General features: G+C 42.0%; 1 protein-coding gene across 1 annotated transcript in view; it reads left to right on the top strand.

Moving 5' to 3' along the window:
* Positions 1-3,280: 3,280 nt before the first annotated feature.
* The window catches only part of LOC115196773 (multiple C2 and transmembrane domain-containing protein 2), a 41,956-nt gene continuing 26,070 nt past the window's right edge, over positions 3,281-19,166 (top strand). Inside the window, exons 1-17 of the mRNA XM_029757670.1 lie at positions 3,281-3,450; positions 4,576-5,681; positions 8,717-8,776; positions 8,880-8,976; positions 12,552-12,694; positions 12,927-13,003; positions 13,084-13,195; positions 13,312-13,332; positions 15,855-16,055; positions 16,770-16,900; positions 17,128-17,314; positions 17,491-17,584; positions 17,700-17,802; positions 17,902-18,004; positions 18,128-18,229; positions 18,407-18,481; positions 18,826-18,945. Of these exons, the coding sequence (XP_029613530.1) occupies positions 4,617-5,681; positions 8,717-8,776; positions 8,880-8,976; positions 12,552-12,694; positions 12,927-13,003; positions 13,084-13,195; positions 13,312-13,332; positions 15,855-16,055; positions 16,770-16,900; positions 17,128-17,314; positions 17,491-17,584; positions 17,700-17,802; positions 17,902-18,004; positions 18,128-18,229; positions 18,407-18,481; positions 18,826-18,945 (2,691 nt within the window). The 5' untranslated portion in view covers positions 3,281-3,450; positions 4,576-4,616. The remainder of the gene's footprint in view (positions 3,451-4,575; positions 5,682-8,716; positions 8,777-8,879; positions 8,977-12,551; positions 12,695-12,926; positions 13,004-13,083; positions 13,196-13,311; positions 13,333-15,854; positions 16,056-16,769; positions 16,901-17,127; positions 17,315-17,490; positions 17,585-17,699; positions 17,803-17,901; positions 18,005-18,127; positions 18,230-18,406; positions 18,482-18,825; positions 18,946-19,166) is intronic.

The raw sequence follows: 19,166 nt of genomic DNA, 5'->3' as shown, positions 1-19,166 counted from the left end.
ACTGGCTATCACACTATATTGACCAATTTGTTATAACCCATTCATTAATGGTTTATAATGCATTTACAAATGATTAAATAACAGTTTGTTCTGAAACTATTCAAATGGAATACTGCCTGGGGTCTTGAATAATTTAGATTTAATCAGGACAACTGTGATCATCTTTTTTTATTTGATTAATGCCTCATTCCATCTCATGCATGTGAGCAGTGTTATAGCCTGCACAAACAAGTAGTCGGCCTATCCTTGACCCTATGGATTTGCCAAGGTGGAACAAGAGCTTGCAGACACAAATATTAGGAGCAATGCAATGCAGAAAGAAACTCCAATGAGGGCATTTTATCTCCTTGAATGGACCAACGCCACTTGAAAGCATTGTGTTACTGTCTATCTTTCAGGGTTCTACATAGCCCAAGATGTACTCTTAAGGAGCCTAATGTTACTGTACCCTTATTCCTTAAGGATATTATGTTATTTTCAGAGGCAGACTGGCTCTGGCAGCCAAATACTCCATTTAAATGTGAATGGATTCTCAATTGTGATACGGTTCTAGAAACATAAAGCCCTTTACTTTCATATAACATCAAAATAATTTCACAAATGCAAAATATACACTTACTGTACACTGTTTTAACTAGCTTTATCACAGTTGCAGCCTACAGTATTTTTCAGTGACAACATGTTTCTGGCGGCCTTCTTCTGTTACACACAGATGCTTGGAGCATGCTCGATAGCTAATTAGCACAGGTGGTCCCTCTGTCTTCCATAAAGACACGCTGTAACATGGAGATCTGGCCATGTGGGAACACTAACCGTAACCTCATAAAGGTGTGTATCAATTTAACATCTATTTTTATTTGTATGTTTCTTGCTGATAAAAGACCGTACCGTATGCTTCCAAAACCGTACCGCAAGTGATGCGTGTTAATGTTTAGACCGAGCGTCTGGCCTCTTAACAAAACTCCCCTGTACATAAGATGCCTTCGCTCAGTGACTCTTATGTGTAATGTAAGGGAACTGAGAGTCATGATCACAGGCTAGGGTCTACAAATCTCTGTCCTCTGACAGCTTTTGAGCTACAGATTTGTAACAGGCTAATGCGATTCTTCATTACCCGTTACAGGATAGGTACTTTTGGTGTAGCAGAGACCAACATTAACTTGCCGATATTATCTTTGTTCTCGATTCGGCCAGACATCTAAAATGTCCGTCTCCAGTTGCAAGTGGTTCTATTGAATTTAGAAAATGCTCTGTTATTAAAATAATGACATGTTTTTCTCCATTAAGTAATCTAACAATGTGTACACTGCCATCTTGGCTATTTAAACCCCCTAGAGTATATTCATGAACTGGTGTGTCAATCTAAGTAACATAATAAAAAAATCCCAATCAAAATCCATCAGTTTAAGCTAGAGACATATTTTTTTGCCATGGGCTGCGTCTCAATCCACAGCATCAGCCTATGGCAGCCTTTTGCATCTGCGGTGGAAGGTGGCCAAGCTACAGCAGTGTTTGTCAGACCATGAGACATCCCGAAAATTGGTCTTCTCAAAGAAAATGTCTGTACCGTCCAAACGGTATGGCCTACAAACCACTCTGTGGAAAAATGAACATGATGAACATGATGGTGGTCTCCTTTTTGCTCTACGACCCCCACAAGCCCCAGTGGTCTGAAGTTGGTACCGTCGATGTGCCAACTTCTGTTTGTAGCGTCCAAACCGTTTGGGCTACACTGTGGAAAGGGGAGATTCTCACGAAGATGATGGTGTTCTCCGTTTTGCTCTAGGACCGCCACAAGGACTCCTCTTGAGGTAACCGTAAAACAATTGTGGAAGTATGGAGATAGTTATGTGTAAAAAAATAAAAAATACAATTTCTTATTTTTCCTAGATATAAGACAGACACTTCAAAACCTTATTCCTTATGATAGGTTTTTTGACTGTCTTTTTTGCCATTTGTGAATGTGTTATTCAATGTGTTTCTATGGGCTATAGTAGTAAAGGCCAAATTCAAGATTTTATTATATATATTGTGTATTTACAAAAAATATACCCAAAGGGGTCCTAAAATTCAAAATCAAACAGCTAAATGGTCCGTTGTATGACCATCGTAAAACAATTTTAGATGTTTGGCCGAATCGAGAATGAAGATGTTGGCCGAAATGTCTCTGTGCCACGCAAAAAAGTACCTATCCTGTAACGGGTAATGGAAAATTGCATTAGCCCGTTACAAATCTGTAGCTAACAGCTTGCATGTGCTTTGAGGACATGTTTTTGGTGTTCAGTATTATGGGCCAGCTGTGCATGGTGCTGGAATTAGTCCAGTGTGCATGTGTAAAGTAACCTTGCAGGGTTTTGGACTATTTGAGAAGGAGGGCGACATGCCACCTGCCACAGGGGCTTGCCCTCTCTGGGTCCCCACTCCTCCCTTTTAACTGGTTGCCAAGTTGGGGCTTCTTTCATGTGTGCCTGAGCTCTTTAAGACATTAGCAAATATTGAACAAGGCTTGGTCCAGACTCCCAACGCGTCTGTTGTCACAGAGTCACCCCTGTTCTGCATAGAAAATCAGTGTGTGAACATTGCTAGGCCTGTTGTATTAGCATCCATGTGTGGACAGAAAGCTATTGTTGATTCTCAGCAAACATAAATGCTCACTTTTGATGAGCTTAGGCTAAACCACGTCGCACTGTAAATAACTAGAGATTAATGAAAGAAACGTAGCCTGGCTATGTTCTCTACAGACAAGTGATGCAGTGATTGGATGTAAGAGCTGGAGATCAGTAATGAGTTAACACAGCCTACATTCTTTACTGTGCCTCAGACTCCATGACTCAGACTCCATGATCTGGGATTGTTTGACTAATAAAATAAATATGCACGTTGTTTCTTGTAATACTAATGAACAACAGCAAACTTGAAAATATGACTATTCATGATAAAACAAACACAATGTAAACAAACCAAAAAACCAACAATCTGAACAAGCAAGGCTTTCCCGTCTGGCAGCAGCTAGTTGGTATTGTTTGGGAGCATTATCCCAGTTACCTACTCTGTTCCTTTGTTATGAAGCACTTCCATAACTTGAGGATTTCTTTGACTTTTCTAAATAATATGCTAAGTACAGTAAAGGTATACATTGTGCTATAATCCACCACTTCAACCTGCTATTGGTGGACAGAAAATATCACCATGTAATGAAACTCACCTGGTGGGACTGGTGTGGCCTGTTTGGCCCTGCTGTTGCTCTCCACCCAATCATCAAACCTGTCTAGAAGCAAGAGGATGCATTTATAAGTTCATTTGAAAGGGACTTCCTCATTTTCACCATACTATTGTCTGAGGGCAGTCTACTGACTAGCTCTCTGGAAGTTTCCTGAGACAACATACTTGGAACATATTTCTATTGCCTCTTTGTAAGGTTGTGGAGCAGCGTTGTAACTGTCTAAGCAAGTATGTGGCTGTTTCATCATATTTTATTATCCAAATTCCGAGGCTGTTATATTATGATAGTTTGTTAACCAATCTCTATAGAATAGGCTTACAATGATTTTAGTTTTCTATGTCTGATGTGGGCCTCTCATAGATTGTGGTGATATAGCCTAGGCTCAGGTAAAGAACATTTGTTTTTGAGAGAGTGAGAGGGGGAGAGGAGAGGGATGAGGTCAGATTATAATGGGCCTATTTGGATGTCTCTTATTGACATTGGATTTCTTCATCTTAAAGGTCCAATGCAGCTGTTTTTATCTCAATATCAAATTTATGGGTAACAATTTAAATACCTTACTGTGATTGTTTTCATTGAAAATTGTGAAAAAGAAACAAATAGTTTCTTAGCAAAGAGCAATTTCTCAAGCAAGAAGAAACCACTCTTACACTTAAATTATCGTAATTTTCAACATTTCACAGTATTATTCCGTACGTTTGTTTATGTGTAATTCTGTGTTGTTGTTGTTTTTGTCGCACTGCTTTGCTTCATCTTGGCCAGGTCGCAGTTGTAAATGAGAACTTGTTCTCAACTGGCCTACCTGGTTAAATAAGGGTGAAACAAATATATTTTTTTAAATTCCAACATCATAGTGTGGAAATGTATATACAATACAGGAAAATCATGTTTTTGACTGCAATGGGCCTAGTATTATCTAGTCCTAGTATTATCTAAACAAACTCATCATATAAGCTGTGTTATCTTTCTCTCTACCGTAAGAAGATGCTACGCTTAATATTGTGGATGTATCTTTTTGGCTCTGTGGCTTTTTTTACCCCATGTCATCAGTAGGAGTGAGTAGTGAACAGATACAAGTAAACTGCAGTTCCTACAGTAAATTGAATAACAATGTGATTTGTGTACCAAAAGCTTGGCAAGTATCATTATATCATTTCAGTATCACTCAGGGCATTGTGCCAGTATAGATTCAGAGTTAGCGCCCAAAAGCGTCCCTGAATGCCACTCCTATAATGAGTACCAAAACAATTGTGCAATCATGTTTGTCAGGCCTGAAGCTTTTTTTTGTAAGAGTTCAGTAGACAGTACTACTTAAACAATACTGCTGATACTACTTCATCTTGTTGTTGCAGTCTCTGTGTGAAAAGGTGTCCTGCTGCCTGCACCACTCAGCATGGACCCAAAGAAGAAGACTGTGTGGGAGAACCTGCGTGAGAAGACCAAGACCCAGTTCAACAACATAAAGAAGAAGAAGACCCCGGGGAAACTGGAGAAGAAGAAACCCAAGCCCCTGCAATACAGGCGCAGTATATCAGTGCCGGACCTGAGGTTTGTTCAGGCTGAACCCTCTCCCATAGACAGTGCCTTCTGCACAGCCTCAGACGCCATCTTCTTTGACAGCTCCTCAGGCTCCGGTGATAACGCCTCTGTTAACTCAGTCCCTCTATCCACTGACAGACTGACTGCAACTGATGCAGGCCCCTCGGGTAGAAAGACTGTGTATGATTTGACTTTCATAGATAACATGAATGTATCTGGATCTAGAAGGATTGCACCTGTGGAGACACAAACTCTCTATGAAGAATCTGAAGAGGAGGACATGGCAACCTTTATGGGCGGAATCCACACGCCATTAGACAAACGGAACACACCTGCAGAGAGATCTGCTTCTTCTGCTTCTTCTTCTTCAGCAGACAGAGTAAAAACAGCAGTGGACAGAGGGAGGCCACCTACCCCGAGATCAAATGCTCCACATATTCCTGTGCCCACACCAAGATTGACTTCTTCAGTAGAGAGAATGAATGTTTCTACAGAAAGATTGTTATTCTCTAAAGGCAGAGTGGTCACTTTTAGCGACAGAGTGAGTGCATCTGCTGAAAGATCTGCTTCTTCTGTCTCAGACCAAACAAACCTGGTTACAGAGAGACTGGCTGCTTCCAGGGAGCGAGGGAAACAACCAGCAGAAGTTAGATTGTCTGTTCCTACAAATCCACTTGACAGACTGAACATCCCTCCAGATAGATGGTCTCTGCCAGTGGACAGGGCAGACAGGATGGGCACCCCGGACAGGATGGGCACCCCTGTGGACAGTGGGGACGGTTCTGTGTGTGGAACCCCGTTCGAGGAACAAGCCTACTCGTTCTGGCCCACTGACTCCGAGGACCTGGATATGAGGGAGCCCTCCCTCTCGACAAACATCAGAGACATCTTCTGCAGGGAGCCCCAGGAAGACATTGAGGTCAGATACCACACTAACCTTGTACTTTACAATACCCTCCACAGATATTGTTACAGACCTACTGCATATAGTGTAAAGTCTAAATGTGGACTGACAGATTTCACACACGTTTTGATAGAAAATACATGTTTCTATGTGACAGTAATACAGGAGGATAGTTTAGTGACCAAGACACAGTACAGTGTGTTAAAGCAGTGCATTTTCACTGTGGTCTTATTAGCATTTGCAAGCTCTGTTTTCATATTCAAATACTGTGGTCTGGGTTTTCACACCCTTGAGCTGTTATGCTTGACTCTATGCCTAGAAGTTTTCTATGATCAGTCTCCAGATCAGCTACAATAGATATACTTTAAAGTCATGGATTGTGCTTAAAGCTAGAAACCCTAATTGTTACATCCATTTTTGGACTAAGTTAATGATATATACCCATTAGAAATTCCTTATGAGCTTAGTTCAACTATCATACCTCATCAGAACCCAAAATATGAAGTTGTTTTACTCTAAATGTTTGTAAACAATGTAAGTGTGATAGGAATGGGCATTTGAAATGTTTTGATTATTTGAGTACTTGCAGGATTTTTTTTAGAGAAAATATATATAATAATTAGAACACAAGGCCCGCACTGGATTTCTGAAAGAAAAATTGCCATTTAAGATGAATTTATTGAAACCATAATATCAAATCTTTGAACACAATCTTCAAAAAGGAAGCAACATCAGCAGTGGTGCTTGCTTGTAGAAGCCTTATGTTAGGAATCAAAAGGACTATGTAAAGGTAAGTTAAGTAATTAAATATCAACTGAAATCAAATTGCCCCATATATACTGAACAAAAATATAAACGCAACATGCAACAATGTCAAAGATTTTACTGAGTTACAGTTAATAATAAGGAAATCAGTCAATTGAAATACATTCATTAGGCCCTAATATATGGATTTCACATGACTGAGAATACAGATAGGAATCTGTTGGTCACAGATGGGCGTGGATAAGAAATCCAGTCAGTATCTGGTCACCATTTGCCTCATGCAGCGCGACACATCTCCTTCGCATAGAGTTGATTAGGCTGTTGATTGTGGCCTGTGGAATGTTGTCCCACTCCTCTTCAATGGCTGTGCGAAGTTGCTGGATATTGGCGGGAACTGGAACACGCTGTCGTACATGTCGATCCAGAACATCCCAAACATGCTCAGTGGGTGGCATGTCTAATGAGTATCCAGGCCATGGAAGAACTGGGACATTTTCAGCTTCCAGGAATTGTCTACAGATCCTTGCGAAATGGGGCTGTGCATTATCATGCTGAAACATGAGGTGATGGCGTCGGATAAATGGCACGACAATGGGCCTCAGGATCTCGTCATGGTATCTCTGTGCATTCAAATTTCCATCGATAAAATGCAATTGTGTTTGTTGTCTGTAGCTTATGTCTGCCCACACCAAGAGGCTCTCTGTTTACAACGTTGACATCAGTAAACCTCTCGCCCACACAACGCCATACACATGGTCTGCAGTTTTGAGGCCATTTGGATATGTCACTATAAAACTACGTTGGAGGCGGCTTATGGTAGAGAAATTAACATTAAATTATCTGGCAAAAGCTCTGGTGGACATTCCTACAATCAGCATGCCAATTGCACGCTCCCTCAAAACATGAGACATCTGTGGCATTGTGTTGAGTGACAAAACTTCACATTTTAGAGTGGCTTTTTATTGTCCCCTGCACAAGGTGCACCTGTGTAATGATCATGCTGTTTAATCAACTTCTTGATATGCCACACCTGTCAGGTGGATGGATTATTTTAGCAAAGGAAATGCTCACTAACAGGGATGTTAACAAATTTGTGCCCAAAATTTGAGAGAAATAAGCTTTTTGTGCATATGGAACATTTCTGTAATCTTTTATTTCAGCTCATGAAACATGGGACCAACACTTTATATGTTGCGTTTATATTTTTGTTCAGTATATGTTCAGTCAATAAAACACAAGTGCCAGTTGAGAATCATTAATCAAAACCGTAATGAGCTGTGTTACCTGCTTGGCTCTGGCGGGGTCACAGCAATGCTTTGCAGTGGCAAAAGATGTAATGCGAGATTGTTGCTGCTTGTCACCCTCTGAGAATGTTTCTTTGTGCGTGATAAGCATATGATTTCTCATGGATAGGGCCATGTGTTTTGGTTAATTATGTCAAACGATCTGGATTTTAACCTTTATTTTTAGCCATTTCCAGAAATGAGAATTCAACCCAAAATGATGATGGCGCTGGACCATCTGACATGAAAAGGAAATCGGACAGTTTGATGAAAAGCTTTAAATAAAGACAAAAATCCAGGTCATGCAACATGGTTAACCAAAACACAGGGCCCTACTCATGGAGCTAGTTGTGCTGTGATCGGAGAGCTTGAGCTGGTCCAACGCTCTTAACCGCTAGGCTACCTGTCACCTTGTTTTCAATTTTGACCGGAGTTATGAAATAAATCAGACAAACAGTTTTACAGTATTATATATATTTTTTAATCTCTGGTTAAAGATCGAGTTTTGACTTCTATTTAAGTACTCGATTAAACACTGTATACAGTAGCTTAAAAACATGGTTAAAACTATAATTTTGATATCATGGACGGTCAGTCCTTGTATCCATTGAGAGTGGTTACAAAACAGAGGCGGGTAGCCGCTTTGTTATTGTTTAAAATAAGATTTTAACTTTAAGACAATGCTTCAGTGGTTCTTTGTCAGAAATCCTATTGCAGATAGCAATCCCTATACTCATATAATGTATATGCTGAGCAGAAGAAACATTATTTTAGTAGCTCTTATGCCGACCTGAAGTCACTTCCATTGTATTAAATGTAGATCTGTCTTATTACAAGGCCAGACATTGTTGAGGCTACAAACCTGCCTTACTGGTTGCCGGTACAATTATAGTACCTGAGGTTAAAAAGTGGTAAATAACGTGATTGAACATGATAACATCTACATTTGTTCCATACTTTGTAGATGTCTTTTTGATAAGCTTACATTTTTTTCTCCTTTAGTTACCCAATGAGCATTATGACTTCTATGCCCAGCACTTGCAGGCTCAAGCAGGCAACAATGTGAGTACTGGACTTGGACCCCCTGACCTTGTCAATGATAATGGACAACACTAAGACTTTAGACTATAAAGCATCATATTAATGTGATTCCTTTCCTTGACAGGCTATGGCAGTAAGGGGCCCACCTGGTCCTATCCAGAAGTACCTCCTCACCGTCAACCTGAAGGAGGGCAGGAACCTGGTCATCAGAGACCGCAATGGTAAGTGGACGAAAAGAACCTGGTACTTCTGGAGGTCTACATATGGATGAATGTAAAGTCTGAGGCATGCTGGGTATATTGATAGATACATACTTTCAACTTGAGAAGGTGTGCCTTATGCCGTGAGTAGGATGACAAAGCAATTCATCATATTTACTTTGTTGATCTTGATTTTGAACATGTCGTCAATAAAGTATTTTTAGTTGAAGCACATACATTACAAAGGGCCCCTAACTGTGTGGAATGCATTTTTGACAGTGATTCCAGTCAGACCAGACTCTGACGCCAAAACACACCCAGGAGACTTCCCTTAAGGAAGCACACCTTGCCCAACTCCCTCTGAGCAGTTACACTACAGAGAAGGTTACATGGGGTTGGTATATTTTAGATTTATGTTTCTATCACTTTGAAAAAGATGGATAACTCTTATAGTGCAGAAGTGTGTTTTGCCAGCCAGGCTCCACCATAGTTTTCTCAGTGTTGTGTTGAATAGATGCCATGCACTCTGGCTGTTTCTTTGTTAACAACATGTGTGGAGAAACAAACGATGTGGTATGGTTTTCATAACCAATGCAAATTTAGACCTAACATTTTTTTGTCAGTTGGAGAGTTCATGCAATGTTTCACTGTTGCTGTTAAATAACATTTTCCCGCCACAAATGACATGCTGCCACCTGCTGGAGGTTTGCTAAAATACATCCTAGGAAGTTTGGACCTTTCTGCAGTAATTCATAGTGTTCTGAACACGTTGAAGGAAATCCCTAATCTTAAATCACAATGGTTGTAAATGTTTATGTTAACTTATGTCATACTTATTATTTTGGTCTGTATAGGACAGTAGATGTTGGCATGTCATATACTGAGTATACTAAAGCAATAAGGCGCAAGGGGGTGTGATATATGGCCAATATACCACGGCTAAGGGCTGTTCTTAGGCACTACGCATCGCGACCCTTAGCCGTGGTATATTGGCCAAATACCACAAACCCCCGAGGTGCCTTATTGCTATTATAAAGTGGTTACCAATGTACTTAGAGCAGTAAAAATACATGTTTTGTCATACCCATGGTATATGGTCTGATTACATTTTCTTTTTTAACTAGGCAAGTCAGTTAAGTACAAATTCTTATTTTCAATGACAGCCTTGGAATAGCGAGTTAACTGCCTTGTTCAGGGGCAGAACGACTGATATTTACCTTGTCAGCTCGGGGATTTGATCTTGCATCCTTTCAGTTACTAGTCCAACGCTCTAACCACTAGGCTACCTGCCGGATATACCATGGCTGTCAGCCAGTCAGCATTCAGGGCTCGAATCACCCAGTTTATAAAAAACATTAGGAACATCTGCTCTTTCCATGACATAGACTGACCAGGTGAATCCAGGTGAAAGCTATGATCCCTTATTGATGTCACTTGTTAAATCCACTTCAATCAGTGTAGTCAACTTATTTGATTTAATTTATTTCACCTTTATTTAACCAGGTAGGCAAGTTGAGAACAAGTTCTCATTTACAAATGCGACCTGGCCAAGATAAAGCAAAGCAGTTTGACGCATACAACAACACAGAGTTACACATGGAGTAAAACAACATACAATCAATAATACAGTAGAAAAATAAGTCTATATACAATGTGAGCAAATGAGGTGAGATAAGGGAGGTAAAGGCAAAAAAGGCCATGGTGGCAAAGTAAATACAATATAGCAAGTAAAACACTGGAATGGTAGATTTGTAGTGGAAGAAAGTGCAAAGTAGAAATAGAAATAATGGGGTGCGAAGGAGCAAAATAAATAAATACAGTAGGGGAAGAGGTAGTTGTTTGGGCTAAATTATAGATGGGCTATGTACAGGTGCAGTGATCTGTGACCTGCTCTGACAACTTGAGACAACTGTGGGAAGCATTGGAGTCAACATGGGCCAGCATCCCTGTGGAACGCTTTTGACACCTTGTAGAGTCCAAACCCCAACGAATTGAGGCTGTTCTGAGGGCAAAAGGGGGTGCAACTCAATATTAGGACGGTGTTCCTAATATTTTGCACACCCAGTGCATGGCATTCCATTATATACAGCAGATAAGATACCCAAGGCTTGTGGAATACTACTGACTGTTTGGGGTTTGTATCCCCAAAATGATTGTTATAGTTAATATTTACTGAATATGATGTAGTCTCCCCTTCAAAATACAACTAAAATATTTCTCATATGCATACCTCAATTGTTCATTTCCTCAGTCATCTGCCCATTGTCATTGTGGGCTTGTAGGGATGCAATGCAATTAGTTTGGGGAAGCAGCGACCTCAACTGTCCATAAACTGAATTGCTGTTTAAAAGAAACAACATGGACTCTCCCCTGCTATTGAAAACCAAACATCTCTGGAACATTTTGTTTATTTTATTTTATGAACATATCGGTTGGAGGCTTTTGGCTGAAATTCAATCAAACATGTTTTTTGTCTGCAATCTTAAGTTCCGCCTTTGCCTGACTGACCGCTGCTGCCATATGTAGGCTATATGATTTTCCCTATGTAACCCTCAGCTAAGGTTTCTTATGTAACTGCCGCCGTGGCTTCACTAACCTTGTCGTCTCGGGCCACAGCTCCCTGCTAGTTGAGACCTTACTTTTCCTGACAGGATGGCACCATGATGATGATGCAATCCCCACACGCCCCCTGCCTCTCCACTGTTTGCCCCACAATCAACACGGTGCCTGAGACCCACCAACACCATCCACTGTCATTACATATTCTGAAAGGACCCTCGCCACCAACCCCCACTTCTCTTTTTTTGTTCTCCCCTTTTTTCGCGGTTAATTTCAATGGTCACCGTTCTGTCACGCCAGAGCTTTTCTCCTCACTGGCTGCCACATTCTCCTCCTGTCAAGTTGCCTGGAGGTTTTCCTGTCAGACTGGCAGGGCGGAGCTGCTGTGGGTCCTGCCTGCCTTTGGGAGATGTTCATTTGGAGTGGGGAGCTGACAGGCCTGACAGCCCATCCCCACAGGGCCTTTGTCATGTGATTCAAGCCTCCCTGCAGGTTCTCTCAAGCACCCTTTCATTTCTCCATACAAATGAAGGCATGGGACTGGCTTTCATTTTTCAAGCAATCTTCATACCATGGCTGAGACAAAGACGTCCCGTCACCCCACCCCACCACCAGGCCCACTTTCTTAACAGGCTTGTGAGATTAACACTGGTTGCTCCTGGTTTCAGGACTTTATTTGCTCGTTGCTTCATGCTGGCGAGAGTTTCTTCTCTTTCACAATTAAACAGATACATCCCTCTGTTTTCATAAATACATGTGCGGTGTACGTCATCCCTGCATATCTCAGTCTCTCACAAACTTCTTTGATATATCTAGCTGGGAGGGAAGGTGTGTGTGTTCTAATTTGTGCGGATCTGACTTCTTTCCTGTGTCATATATATTACATTTTTTATACTTTTTTTAAATACAATTGTTGTATAAATGACACCCCTTTGCAAGTACGAATTTGTCTCATATCATGATTGATTGTGTTGATAATCTGATAATGCTTTTATCTGCTATTTTCTGAACCTTTCATTTTGTTTTTGAATCTCTAGGTACAAGTGATCCTTATGTCAAGTTCAAACTGGAAGGGAAGACGATTTACAAAAGCAAAATTGTGTATAAGAACCTAAATCCAAAATGGACCGAGTCCTTCTCTTTCCCCCTGCAGGATCGAGAGCAGGTTGTTGACGTGAGGGTGAGTGTCACGTTCATATGTTGTTTTTACTTAGGTTGTCTAAGTAACACCTACACATGAACGACAATGTACTTACATTGTCATAAAAGTGACAGATTGACACTCTAATCATGTCATAGCTATGGCCTGCAAAGGATACAAAACTGGCATGCAATAACAGTTCATTGTGCCAAACCTGATTGACATGCAGTAACTGTTTTTATATTGAGCATGATGTTTGTAATTGTTGCAGGTTTATGATAAGGACCTAACCACTGATGACTTCATGGGTTCCAGCACGATTGTCATCAAAAACCTTGAATTAGACAAGTGAGTAATACACATGCTCTGCTAATCACTCAGTGTATTATCTAGTAAACTGCAGTACATCTCTGTCTCTCTCTGTCCAGGACCAGTGAGATGGTGTTAAGTCTGGAGGACCCCAACAGTCTGGAGGATGACATGGGGGTCATCGTCATGGACACATGCCTCACTTTTAGAGACGCTACTATCAAAAAACGTGTAAGCCTCATTTGATTGGAGTCTAATGTTACATCTCTAATTTTCAACGTCAATATTTTCAATCACTATATTTTGACATTTTCCTGATGTTTTTTTGTTTTTTTTCTTGTTTACAGAAATGGCACCAGAAAAAGAGGGTAGGATTTAGAATTGTCTATTTTCTACCAGTCTCCTTTCTACTTGCATCATTTTGTTGTGTACATCTCATTCTAAAATCTGTTCAATGTCAGTATATGCCAATGTCTATTGCTAGAATAGACATACAGTACTAGACTTAATAACAGTATAACCATTACTTTAGTCAGGGAAATCCAAATACGGCTGAGATTGTACCTGATATCCAGCAGCAGGGGGCAGTAGATCACTGTATTATATATGACGATCACAACAAAGAGCGAAGTATAGTCCCAGGATTTTTGTTTTTGTGCATGCATTTTCAACCTTAAATAATGTATTTCGTACACATGGTTTCATAATGACAAGTTGCATTTTCTATTTGGAATTGTGTAGAGTCAAGTGTCAGACTAAACCATGCATTACAAATTATCTAAACATGATACCATCATATTTACGTTGACTAAGCACAGTTTGGAGTAGAGCCTTTTTTGGGTTTAATATACAGCTCCTCATTTGAAGCATTGTGATTAAGGCTGAAATTGGATGCATTTAGTGTTGTTGTGTTTTGGACTGGTGCTCTTCTCATTATGGTGCTTGTGGGTTTATTCTCACACCTATCCAGTCACTTCATCTGCCGCTGTTTCATCTCTCTCTGAATCTGAGTTTGGTGTTAAACAGGTAAGAAATAAAGCACAATTCACATAGTCACTGTATGCTCTGCAGATGGATAAATGGGCAGACAGAAAGACAATGTGAAAATGTTCATCAAATCGTGGTGCAAATTTACCCTGTCATTTAGCAGGGGCAGATGGCGGTACCAAGACATTTCGGTGACCGTATGACAATGTTAATGTGATGTTTGAATCCATATTTGTAACAAAGATGATATTTCTCTAAATTGCTGTTCCATTTGACACCTATCTGGTGGCCGGGACTGAGCACTAAGCTCCTGGTCATTCTTCATCTCCCACTGCTACTCCCCACTCCTGTTCATTCTCAACACTACCACAGAGACAGTGAATGGCAACTGCCCCAGTAAAACTGTTTCTGTGCTTTGCTTGATAGTGTTTCTGTCTGGAGGAGGCCATGTGGGAGGGAGGGGGGGGGGGCTGGCTCTGATGTTTGAGGCACATTGCCAGTGTGGGATGCCGAAGATTCGCGAGGTTGATAATTCCCAGGCATAGCGGGCAATAACCCAGATGTTAGGATGTAATATCACAGCTGTGGATGGACAGAGCCGAGGTACCAGCCAAATGGACCTAGGTTTGAGCTCATCCTGCTCGTCCCCATGCTGTCCCACCATATGGAAGCAATCGCATACCCCTTTTAGGACCAGGAATAGACTCTCTTTAGGGGCCACTTACAGTTAAGTGGAATTGTTTTATTGGCCGCTGAGATAGAACTGTGTCCAAGATAAACACTTGGGATGACTTGGCCAGGCCCTGCTTTATGTCGCTCCTCCACTCCTCTGTATTCCTCCTCTGTAGAGAGCAGAGCAGGGGTATTTATAGGGCCGAGCAGCGCTGTGGCGTGGTATTCCATGTTAATGCAGGTCCCTGAGACCGACGTACAGGCTCTGATCCCCAGCGGCCTGGGCCCTGGGCTGCAGTGTGGGCGGTGACCCTGGAGAGAAGGGGAGAGGAGATGGGAGGGACGGGGTGGCAGGGGAGCCGTTTGAAGCTGTGCCGGCCAAGGCAGCAGAGGGAGACAGAGTATCAAAGAGGCCAGAGCAGATTATAGCCCTGCTCTTTAATTAGTCAGCCCACACAACCTCTCTCTCTCTCTGCTGTTTGTTTTGAAAGAGACGGCCTATCACTGCACAGGCTCAAGGGAACTTTAACACAGAGACACATATCAAGGCCTGTTTCTCCTCCTCTGTTTCCCGCTGTGCCACGGCAGGACTGTTGGATCATTTGGGAGGGGCTGTCCTTGATGTCTCAGTGTTTTGACATCCTGGACATTTTAAAACCCTAATAGTTGATTTTAGAAATTTGATTGGACAATTGAGATAAGAGATATCACTGAAGACAGTCAACATTTCGGTTTGGGATTTAGTGAAGAATAGACCAATGTGTACAATGCTGTATATATCATTCCCAGACTGTATGTACATCCATGCATAATTTGCTGATGAGAGGGTTGTGTGGTTGGATTGCATCATTACTCACTGCTGCCTGCTGTCTCCTGTGCCGTATGCCAAGTGTCCTGCCTCCCCCCACTCTGTCTCTGGGTCTGTGATGAGTGGGACTGTCACAGCCAGGGACATCTGGCTGCTGTGCTCTGCTCACTGACATTCCCACTCTCCAGGAACCGCACCTCTCCTCGCTGGTGTGGCTCTGCTGCTGTCACTGGAGATGGGCTAATGTGCTCAAACAGAGAGGGTCTGGAGCCTAGCGGAGTCCTACAGTACATTCATGCAATCCATATATGTAATGAGGTGCCAGATTTGAGGGGCAGGTGAATGAAGTGGGGTATCCACTCAGAGAGTTTTGTCATGGAGGGTCTCCTAATGCAGCTGTGTGTCCATGTTTGTGTCTCTTAGGGAGGCCAGAACCAAAAGGGGGACCAAACCCAGCCCCAAGATAAAGCCCAGACCCAGCGCTCGGCTGAGGCCACCAAGAACAGCCAGCTGTGGAGTGGAGTGTTTGGTATCACCCTGGTAGAGGGACAGGACATGCCTGAAAATGTCCAGGGGGACATCTATGTGCGCTACAGACTGGGAGAGCAGAAGTACAAGAGCAAGGTGAGCTTCTTTCTCAATCTATTTCTCCTTGGGTTTTTTTGCCTCCTCCCTTCCTCTTTTCTCTTCCCCTATCCTTTGCACATGCTCTCCACCGGCCTTTCACCCCCCACTTTCTCTCATTCTCTGTCTCTCCCTCTCTCTCCTTCTCTCCCTCCCTTTCTCTCAGCAGGTGCCTGTCAGTGGCTCACCTCCACCTTGGCTCACTAGGGCATGGCAGAGCAACTCATTAGACTGGGCCTCTTTGCCACTGAACAATCTCCCCACTATGCTCTCCTTCAGGTGGAGGGCTTCACTATGCTTTACTTGATTTGCATACCCAGCATGCCCTGCTCATCTACCTCTACTTGTTGGCCTCCCCCCTGATGATTCCGCAGTGCGCCCGTCTTGTGTTTTCATGTCATTTCTCTGTAAACCTCTCTGGTTTCGTTTCAGCTTGTTTGTTGAACAAAGCTAATTCTAATTGGATGCTGTCAGTGTTTACGATCCCAGAGAGGAGGCTGAGGTGCGCTCACACAAAAAACCCTCCTCTCCTCTCCCCCGCCCCTTCCTGGTAGCTCTGAATGAAGACTTAATCCACCTGTCATGTAGTCTCTGCTCACTGTGACACTGCATTAAACCTGACACTGCTCCACACCAGGCTCTGTGTGTGATTGTGCCAGTGGCCACCCACGCTACAGTACTGTATTAGCACTCTGCTCTTTCTCTCTCCCCCAGAACCTGTGTGTTCAAGCCAACCCTCAGTGGAGGGAGAGGTTTGACTTCAACAAGTATGAGGACTGTCTGGAGCCACTGCAGGTGGAGGTGTTTGCTAAGAGAGGCAGGAAGAGCGAGGAATCCTGGGGAATGTGAGTATTGATTTGCTTGATTCTGATAGTGTTGTTTTTGTGGTACGACTGCTGTTCTTTCAAATAGACATCTGCATTGCTTGCTGTTTGGGGTTTCAGGCTGGGTTTCTGTATAAGCACTTTGTCCCATCTGCTGATGTTAAAAGGGCTTAATAAATACATTTGATTTGATATTAATTTTATTGTTATTAAGCAGTGATATTGAAGTAGATCCCATCGTTATCTAGGTTTGAGGTGGACCTGTCCAGGCTGCCAGTAGCCACACAGCAGCTCTACACCCATGTCCTGGACGAAGATAAGGGCAGGCTGGTATTCCTGGCCACCCTCAACCCCTGCTGTGGGGTGTCCATCAACGAACTCAACAAAGCTCCCCTGGAACAGCCAGACGAGAGGGACCAAATCCTAGAGAAATATGTTAGCATGTTTAGTGGCATATTACTATTTATTCATGCCACTTTTGACATTTTACATGGTTGAATTAATATAAGTGCTACTAGTAGATAAGTAAGTACATTTCAAAAGCTCTCTAGGAATACTAGCGTGCATTAATACGTTTAAGTAAGACTGTTTGTATCATTTTACTTTTGCAGAGTTTGAAGAACTCTCACAAATGTTTGAGGGAGGTTGGCTTCCTTCAAGTCAAGGTTGTCAGTGCCACAGATCTCACATCAACTGATCTCAATGGTGATATATCACTCCACTTTTAACCATTACCGTTTTAACTGGTTAAGTTCTATGGCTAAGTTAATAATCTACAATTGCACACACATTTTAACACAGCTTTGTTCTTTCTTTGCAGGGAAAAGTGATCCATTCTGTGTACTGGAGCTGGGGAACAGCAGGCTACAGACTCACACCATCTACAAAACACTCAGCCCTGAGTGGGAAAAAGTCTTTACATTGTACATGTGTTTTTACTTGGTCTTTTAGTGTACTTTGTATACATTGATGCAGATGAATGTATTCCTTCGGATTGGGACTAACTGGTTATCTGTTGGCAGCCCAATAAAGGACATCCATGATGTTTTGGAGCTGACGGTCTTCGGTGAAGACGGAGACAAAGCCCCAGACTTTCTGGGCAGAGTGGCCATTCCATTACTCACAGTAAGTTGGGAATCCTTGGATTTATAATGGGCTTATAGTTTATTCATTGACATTGACAAGTCATAAAACATGTCATGGGTCAGATAGGTGCTATTGATTGTAATGCATTTTCCACCGCTACAGGTTCAGAATGGACAGCAGGTCACCCGGGGGTTAAAGAAAGCGAACTGGGAGGGTCCGGCCAAAGGGACCATCTCACTGGTGATGGAAGTCCACTATAACCCAGTAAGAATTCACTGGCTGATTCTAGCCTAGCTAATGCTCTCCAAGCTAATGCTCTTTGACAGATGACCCAATCATATACCATACTCAAAGTATACTGATTTTTCCCATTCAATTGAGTTTCCTTTTCATTGCTTTTGGATTGGATTTGTCTTTGATAATTTGTAATATCTTTCTCAGGTTAGAGCTGGCATAAGAACCTTCAAACCAAAAGAGGAAAAATTCCTGGAGGACAACCCAAAATTTGCCAAAAAGGTTTGTTTTAGCAATGAATTTTAGGCCTATATTATCTAAAATTCATGATTTATACACATAAAGCATGGTAGATACAATTTGTTGGATGAAGGAGTGAAATGTGTGTACTGGAACATGCCCCTCGTATAACAGAAACAAAGCTGCCACAGGCAAGCAGCATAGAAGCTTTGATTGGTCATAGTCTAACTAATTGCCTTTATTAGCTCCAGACATCAAACTAATAAAGCCACACAGCAGAAAATCTGGCCTTGAGTAAACCTGAATAAACCTGCTTATGAATCATACACATAAAGCTTTTAATCAAATCATGCTAACTGCCATTTGCCATCTGATTTTCCCATTAGGTCCTTGCCCAGAATATCTACAGAGTTCGGAAAATCACCATGGCAGTGCTGCATACGTTACAGTACATTAAAAGCTGTTTTCAGTGGGAGAGCACGCAGCAGAGTATAATAGCCTTCCTGGTAAGTCATTGCCCCATGTTAATGAACTAGCGCTAAGCCTTGGGCTGTGCAAGTGGTGTCTCTGTCCTATTTCACTGCAGAACATTTGAACCCTTTCCTTCGTCTATGTGAAATAGATCATGGACAGTATGGTTAATTCAGGTATACGTATCTAGATTCTTGTTACTGTTTCTCAGTCACGTACTTCCAATGAATTGAAGCTCCCATCTTCATCTTCATTT

This window comes from Salmo trutta, chromosome 7 (assembly GCF_901001165.1).
Source record: "Salmo trutta chromosome 7, fSalTru1.1, whole genome shotgun sequence".
Classification (NCBI taxonomy): Eukaryota; Metazoa; Chordata; class Actinopteri; order Salmoniformes; family Salmonidae; genus Salmo; species Salmo trutta.
This window is presented reverse-complemented; position numbering and strand designations above follow the sequence as displayed.